Raw genomic sequence first — 8,830 nt, 5'->3', positions numbered from 1 at the left:
TATTATTCTTTTTTCTATTTATATAAAAAAACAAATAAAATGTAATTCATATTTTTTTTTTAATTTGTTATTTATTTTGAGTTAGTTTTTTTTTTTTAAAGAAATCAACAAAAACTAATTCTATTAAAAACTAATAAAGAAAATTTCTAAAAATAAACTAACTCAAAATAAGTCAAATCCAGAAAATCTGGCTTTTTATCTAGAAAATCAAGAGGAGATAATGCAAATGCCAAATCTCTCCAAGATAAGTCAAATCCAATTTTTTTATCACTAAATTGAATATAGAGGAGGCATTTTAGTGAGGCAAATGAAGCCGTGACCAAAGCTTTGCATATTCGTTGGTGGCACATGCGCTTGATGACATTATAATTACAGGTATCTCCTTCAAACCCTTGATTTCCTTCAGTCTCTTGAAGAGATCGTAGCCTGTTAGTTCTGGCATGCAATAATCTGAACTTCACCAGATTAGTGTAAACAGAGGCTGTCGCATGCTCTTTGTTTGTGCTCGGAGGATGTGCTGATGATAAGCAGCTGCAGAAGTTTACAACTATAAACTCTCCATAAGTCCTCTGTTTCGTCAAATCGGGTGTTGGTTCTATGCTCTTGGTATGAAAACAGAGGCAGTGAACAGATAAATTTTTCAAAGTAAATCTCCACCTTCTCTGCTATGGTGGGGCAATTCACAATATATATTCCCAACTCTTTTACCTGTGTAAGAGATTTCCACTCATTGTTTGTCGAACCAATATAGATATCCTTTTTGTCTGAGATCCACACTTTGGCATGGAAAATGCCATATCCCCACCAATCACTCAAAAATAGTGTCACATTTTTGACATTACGTCTTCCAGCAGCAAGTTGTGCTTACTCCTGATCATAATCTGGAGAAACCCCCGAGTGTTGAACTATCCTTATTGAAACATTCTTGTCTGCTGCATTCTCTAGCGATTTGAACACCGCTTCTCCAACTGGTGCCCCGAATCTTTCCATGTCGGATGCAGAGTGGTCATAGTCACCAGACTTGGGATTCTGAGGTTGGGCCAGTAACTGCCAATACTGTGCTATTATGTCCAATTTGCTACTAGAGTTCCCAACAAGCCATTGCAAGACATCGCCAGAGGACATGACTCCAGGTACCCGAGAAAGCTCTGGCATATCAGTGGGAATGGACTGAACAAGCCATGACCTACATTCCCCATCGTCTCCCAACGCAGTCTTGGAATATAGCAAAGAAAACAGGAAAAACAACAGTGTCTTCGTCATCATACAGGCCTGTATAAAAATAGGCTTTGAATGTCTAGTTTGGTTCTTTGATCACAGGGCGGTCCCATCAGATCTTTATAAGACCTTGTGACAGAAGATGGTATTGTGTTATTCAATTAATGAAGACAAACCGATCAAGATCTCAGAAGGCAAAGAATTTAGTTTGACTGGTTATTTTTCATTTTTATTTTATTTTTTTGTTTTTATTTTATTTTTTTCAAGTTTTTAAAAAAATAAATAAATAAAATAATGAAATTGAACCTATATCTAATAAAAATGGTTAGTTTTCAAAAAGATTTTTTTTATTATTATTATTATTTTATTTTATTTTATTTTTTAATTTTTTTTTCAAAACTAAAATTCAAAGAAAAAACTAGATTTTATCTAAATTATTTTAAGATGATTTTTTTCTCATTCACAAAATTCTTTATTGTCATATTGCAGATCAATTTTCCAACAAGAGTATTTTTATTTGAAATAAATCAACAGATTTTCTGATCTTCCTGATCGCACGAAGCGCAAGAAGAGAGCATACTAATTGTTTGATTTGTTTTTATTTATGCAGGGGGGTTTTAAAAAGGACTAAATTTAAAACTAGCTAAATACTAAAACATCAGAAAACTCAAACTTGAACTCCTTTTTGAATATCCTGCTGTCACTAGGTTTCACAAGTTAGTTTTTCTAAAGAAAAATACTAATACTGAATTAAATTCTTAATGCCTAATCCGTTAGCACCATCCCCGGCAACGGCGACAAAATGTTGGGAAATTTAATTGCTTAAATTGCTTTCATTAAATTATCAACTAGGGAAACTCGTAAGCTTGTGATGGTGCCATCAAAATATATGCAGGAGTAGGCAACTAACTCTATGTCTAACTAAATGATTTACAATTCAATACAATATGCGAGAGAAGAGGCTCCTAATTGAGGAGGTCCTGGTTGTCCTTCCCTACAGTATCATAGATTGAAAAGAAATCATAGATTACATAAAACTAGAAACTTGAAATAAAGAGAATGAATTTAATTGTTGTTCAGATTCAAATAGAGAGAAAGACTAACTTAGTCCTTTGATTGTTCCCTCATTTACTAATCCAAACTAAACTAAGATTCATTCATAAGCATAAGAAATGAAATAACTTGAAACTTAAAAGTAAAAGAATGAATTTCAACTATCATGCAAATCAAATAGAGAGAGAGAGCCTAACTTAGACCCTTGGTTGCTCCCTCATATGTTGATAAGATTTTAATTTAAAACTCATTCATCAATCACAAACAAATCCTCAAACATCTAAGCAATGAAATGAAATAAGATCTAATATGAAATAAAATGTTTCTTTGATCCTTTTAGAGTGAGCTCAATTCTCCTAGGAACAAAGTGACAAACTATTCCATAAATTCATATACTACATTAACACAATTTATATCTAAAACTATATAATGGAAGTTTATGTAAAATGAAGCTTTATTCTATTCCATCATAAGTTGGATACATGCTCTAAGAGTCCTCTCCTTTGGAATGGAGGAGGTGCTCCTATTTATACAAAAACTATGATAACCACCTCATAAATGTAGACCCACTATTCCCTCCTTTGACCCACATATTTCTCAACCAATGGTGACACATAACCCTATCCTCCATGATCTCCTCCATGAGGTCCATGATCTTCTCAAATTCGAATTTGAACATAGAGTGCCACATAAGGATGCCTTGGAAGCTTCCTTTGTACCTACACATGTCAACAAACTCATTCTAATTGTTAGGTATAAGTATAAGCATATTATTTTCTAAGTTTTAGCCATAAATCCACTTTAAAATGTTAAGAATTAATAAACTTTGGAAAAGCATAGTTATAACCCAATAATGAGGTAAATGTAATGATGTGGAGGTGGAATGGAGGTGACATAAAGGTAAAATGTGAAGGTATTGGTGAATAATGGAGTGAGAATAAGGACTATTTTGAGGCCCAACAGGATCTATTGTACCCCCAAGGTCGCATCCTGAATAGGTGATGCATACAACCTCATCGCGATTTCCAAGGCTTCTACCATTGTTGTTATCTTCTTTTGTGACAACAAAATTCTCAGGTGGGAAAGAAGCGAAGCTATAAACCATTCATGATGCTGACTATCTATAAGATGCATGTTAACTTCTTGAATTTGACACTTCAACCTTTGATCTAATTCCCAAGGCGTCTCATCGACCCTCATCATAATTTATTTGAATCCAATTACTAACTATGAGTCAGACTTAGGCTTACTAAACTCTTTGTTTAAAGCTACCTTCGTCTCTTCTAGTGTTGCAAGGCGATTATCGGAACAATATTTAATATACCAGGTTAGCACGTGATCCTGCAGAGCGGTAACCAATTGTGCCTTCTTTATATTATCATCAGTAATCTGTTGCGTTGTCCAAACAGCATTCGCAACAAACCAAAACTGCTCTATATCTTCACTGCCTATGCCCTTAAATATGGACATCTTAATTGCATTCACCATGTTGAATGGTGGTGGTGGAGGTGGAGGTGGGGACGAAGGTGCATGCGATGGAGGTGGGGGTGGAGCTGGAGTGGAAGGATGATTTGCTCTAGGATCCCTTGAGTGATTAGCTGAATAGTGCTTCGCGGTGGAGTCTGTTTTGCCCCTTTGTCGTCACTTGGAGGAGATCAAATCAATGGACTATACTTTGGTCCTGGTCCTTCACAATTTCTAAAGAAACGTCTACTTCACGTAGCTCCAAACATTAAGGTAATGGCATCACCCATTTTTCACATAACAATATTTTAATCCAAGTATTCAATGATCTTAAATACTTACCTCGCAGTCCTTTGAAAAATCGTTGCTTCGCTTCACTATAGTTGACCAAAGTAACAACTACAAATTATGTGACAAATCCTCCAAGAATTCGATCAAGCCAATGATCGACAACTCGCGCAATCTTGTGTTCAGAGGTTTCTAACCGTCACACTAATTTTGGAGTCCATACTATAGGACTATCGAGCTTCCACCTTCCTTGATTGTCTGTTAATTTAGCTAACCACTCATACAGTTCAATGGGAAAAGTGTAGAAGAAGATCTTATGTATCTCTGTATATAGATACCTGTTCAACTACTCTTCCTTCAACAGGCGCAGATTCCTGTTTTATTACGTTGCAAACTTGTGAATCTTCCGATCCAACCACTTTTCAATTTATTTCTTAGTCGGATTCCAGTGATGCGACATCACACATCTCTTTCAAGCAGATCCTATTCCCGACAACAGAACCATTTGTTGGCTTAGGGGGTCCTGACTCAGGTTCAGAGTTAGTTGTACCAACCAACAAAACCCTGACCCTTTTGGCAAAAACTTGCGTAGCGCATGTTGTAATATCACCCGAAGCAGTATGGGGGGATGCAAGAACCAAGTTTCTACATCCAGAGACTAGTGTGATGTCTTCTAGCGCCTTAGATCTGCCTTCGTGCAGATCGATAAACTCTTAGGGCACGTTGTTGCAATTCTATTAAAACAACCTTCATACTTTCATGAAGGTCTACGATCAGTCCTTGCAGACCTTGAACAGTTCATTCGCCTACTTACGCGTATCAGAGAGCAGATCTAAATTAGTGTTCATGCAGATTTACTTAAGTTATTAGTAAACATCAAAGTATTCATCAGAGTCTTCGCGAAAATACTTAAACATGCATTGTGTACATCATTATCAAGAGAATCCATAACATTCAACCAATATTCCATAAAACACATCGTTCATTGACAACAGATAACATTAACAGAGATAAACAGAAATATGTAAGAATTCTTGGAAAACTATCTTTATTGATATTCAATTCAAGGTTATAGACTCAAAACTACCGTGTGCACATAGTTGCAGAGGTCCTTGCACTTAGCTGCAGACTCTACCTAGGCCTGTGTGCACTTAGCTACAGAGCCTTTCTTCTTCTTTCTTACCCACTTCTTCTCGTTATCACTTCTCTTCCTTGCCTTACACTCTCTAAGACACAACTATTTATAGCCTTTTTCATACAATGCCATGGTCCGCAGACCATGGGTGAATCTCAAAGCTGACTCAAACTTTACATAAAAACAATTGGCTAAACCCCTTTGACTCCTATTCATCTATGCGCTCTGCATCCACAAATCACGGGGGCTCTACATTATTTACAAAAACTGTACCAAAACTTGGGTTATCTTAACCCCAAAACTGTTCCAGGGAACCCCATCCCAACAATGTTAAACTTTATGAAGACGACTTTGAGAATAGGGCAAAGGGTGTGCAACCTAAATAGTACAGAGGGTGTGCAGCCCTCAAAGCCAATGCGTGGCTGAACTGATGACCATGATGCATAAACATGTTGAATTAAATTTGTATTTAAAACAATTGATTTATTTCTTTCATTCAGTTCTGTGATTTTATTTCCGTTAGCAACTCTCATTTCATGTCAAGCAAAGATAGTGAGACCGCTAAAACACATTACATAAACTTGAATTTTAGTTTCTTTACATTGCATGAAAATGTTTTATACCTCTTTATTTCCTGACAGAAAACACATACGCTTATCTTTCATTGGTTTCACTGAAAAAAGAAAGCTCAGATTCAAATTTCATTTCATGTTTCTAAAAAATGAAATAATAAAATATAAAAAATATATGGTATATGGTATATTTTATTATTTCAATTATTAAATATTTAACAAACAACACGAAAATATTACTCATAAAATTTAGAGTTGAATGTCTCCTATTCAAATACATCATCCTTTGACCCTTTGGACTCATATTAATAACTGTGAATGCTAGAGGATTGAAAGTACATACATAAAGTAAATGACCGCCAAACCACCCTTCACCTTACTTATCCATTTTTCAATTAAATAAAAGGAGAAGCAAGTTGTATACTGCAAAAAAATTTCCGGTTTTCCCATCATTCCAGACCCATATATATATATATATATATAAGAGTTATAATGGTGCAACCATACAGTTATATATATATATATATATATAAAAGAGTTGTAATGGTGCAACCATAGAGCTTTTGCCTGACACGGAAATGTCCAAATCATCTCACTAAATAGTGGGAAAATTTTATGTGCGTTGATAAATGTATGTGTGTTTTAAGGTTAAGATTTTGGTTATAATTTTTGGGAGAATACATGGTGGCCATTCGAAATTTTCAAAATTTTAAATTATTAATTAAATTTATCATTAAAATTTGTAATTATTTATCTATTTATTTATATTAATAACATTTTCCCTTTTGATAATTTTCTTTGAAGGGATAACATTTAACAATTTTCCAATAATTGTTATGAATTTTGGGAAAAAAAAATCGATATGTTTGTCCCAAAAAAAACTCAAAATATTGTCGTTTGAGTTGGAAAAAAAATCGATATGTTTGTCCCAAAAAAACTCAAAATGTTGTCGATTGAGTTTGAAAGAGTTTAATCTGCGTAACTAGATGGAATAGTTGTGATCCCAAACCACTCTCTTGCATTTCTCAATTTCCAAAATTTTTAGAAACATGAAATCTAAATCTGAGCTTTCTTTTTTCAGTGAAACCAATGAAAGATAAGCGTGTGTGGTTTTTGTCAGGAAATAAAGAGGTATAAAACATTTTCATGCAATGTAAAGAAACTAAAATTCAAGTGCATGTAATGTTTCTCAGCAGTCTCACTATCTTTGCTTCACATAAAATGAGAGCTGCTAATGGAAATAGAACCACATATCTGAATGAAAGAAATAAATCAATTGTTTTAATTACAAATTTAATTCAACCTGTTTATACGTCCTAGTCATCAGTTGAGCCACACATTGGCTTCTCAGGCTGCACACCCTCTGCCCTATTCTCAAAGTCGTCTTCATAAAGTTCAACATCTCATAAAGTGAATTTCACGGCAGAAGAGCTATGGCATAGTGGTAAATCTCCATTGTGATAGTTGCCAACACATTGGAGAGGATCTTCTCATCTGCTACGAGAATGAGCTTCTGGTTCCTGGTGCCTTGTGCCCAGGGTGTGACACCGGTGCGCGAGTTCATCAATCAATTCCAGAGGAGCTTCTCATCTGCTATGAGAACAAGCTTCTGGTTCCTCGTGTCTTGTGCTCAAGGTGCGGCACAGGTGCGCGAGTTCATCAATCAATCCTACGGGGAAATGAAATAAAGAGCCATTGCATCCCTATTCAAAAACCTGTTGCAGGAATTTCGCGAGCAAATTTGAAATTTGAAATACTAGGCGCCTAAGACACCTGGAAGCTAGTGGTGGATAAGACATGAACACAAATGCATTCAATGCTACCTGCGCACCAAAGGATTTCAAAATTCAAATCTTTTCCGGCTTGATTTCAAATTAAAAAATTGCTCGCAGAATCCTCCACACCAAAGGATTTCAAAATTCAAATGTTTTCCCGCTTTATTTCAAATTAAAAAATTGCTCGCAGAATTTCTGCAACAGGTTGTTGAATAGGGGAATAGATGGCTCTTTACTTCATTTTGAGCTTCTCGCGCACCGGCCTCCGCACTGTCCACTGCAACATCATCCAAAGCAACTCCATAATGGACATAAGCAAGAGGCTCCTCATGGTGAGATCTCTTCTCCTTCTAAAGGTTGCGGCTGCGGGTGCTCTTTCTATGTAAGCCTTTTTCACAACCTCACTAAAATCCCCTCTGCTAACATATTATGATCTCAACCCTTTTAAAATTTATATTGGGAATAAAAAACTAATTTACTTGATTCCATTTCCTTTCAATTGATGTTACTTTGCAGCGGAGGATACACAGCAGTAGCATTGAAGGCAGAAAGTAGAGGATTAATTCAAGAAGAACCAAAACAAGCCATTGATATGGCTATTAAAAGAGGTTTTGGATGTCGGATGTTGAAGGCAGAAAGTAGAGGATTAATTTGAGCAGAACCAAAACAAGCCATTGTTACGGTTATTAAAAAAGGTTTTGGATGTCGGATCCTGTAATGGATTACCATATCTTGGAAGAAGATCACTTTAGTGAGGACGATGTAGCCATACAGATTACCATAAGATCACTTTTATGAGGACGATGTAGCCGTACAAAACAACCATTCTCAAGGTCAACTAATTCCAACTGAGTACAATTTCAAATATAAATCTTTCATGATGTGTAAGTCCAGTGAAGGCTATTGTTAGGAAAACGTGTACTATGAATGCATTTACATATCATTTTTATCATTTTACTAATTATCAATCAATGAAGTGCTATCGAATTTCTGAGTTTGAAGTTGTTTGAGATAAATTTCAGTGTATGACCATATTACACTTAATCCAGAAAATTGGCTTTAATTTTACTGGTTGGTTTTCCAATAAGTTTACAATTATATCTATTTACTACTATAATTCTAAAAATAGAAGCTAATTCGAAATACAAGTAGGACATTGATGAATTCTGGAGCCTAGTACAAATGTATAAACTATTCACAATCTATTCAAAATTATTCTATTCATATCATATTTTTTTTTTCTAAGTAAGATTAATCTATTAATATAATACAGAAAGTAATTACAGAGTTTCCTAGCCGTAAAGGGCCCTGGCCTTAATCAGCAT

At 35.2% G+C, this 8,830-nt stretch overlaps 1 protein-coding gene across 1 annotated transcript; it reads right to left on the bottom strand.

The window, feature by feature from the left end:
* Positions 1-657: 657 nt before the first annotated feature.
* On the bottom strand, positions 658-1,280 carry LOC149215993 (uncharacterized). Its single transcript, XM_089391127.1, has one exon. It carries the CDS (start codon positions 1,264-1,266, stop codon positions 865-867), a length of 402 nt encoding a protein of 133 aa, XP_089247253.1. The 5' UTR covers positions 1,267-1,280; the 3' UTR covers positions 658-864.
* Between the last annotated feature and the right edge of the window lie 7,550 nt (positions 1,281-8,830).

The sequence above is a fragment of the Pinus tabuliformis genome, chromosome 1_1 (assembly GCF_031772625.1).
Source record: "Pinus tabuliformis cultivar Carrire ecotype Pingquan chromosome 1_1, CPIR1, whole genome shotgun sequence".
Lineage (NCBI taxonomy): Eukaryota > Viridiplantae > Streptophyta > Pinopsida > Pinales > Pinaceae > Pinus > Pinus tabuliformis.
This window is presented reverse-complemented; position numbering and strand designations above follow the sequence as displayed.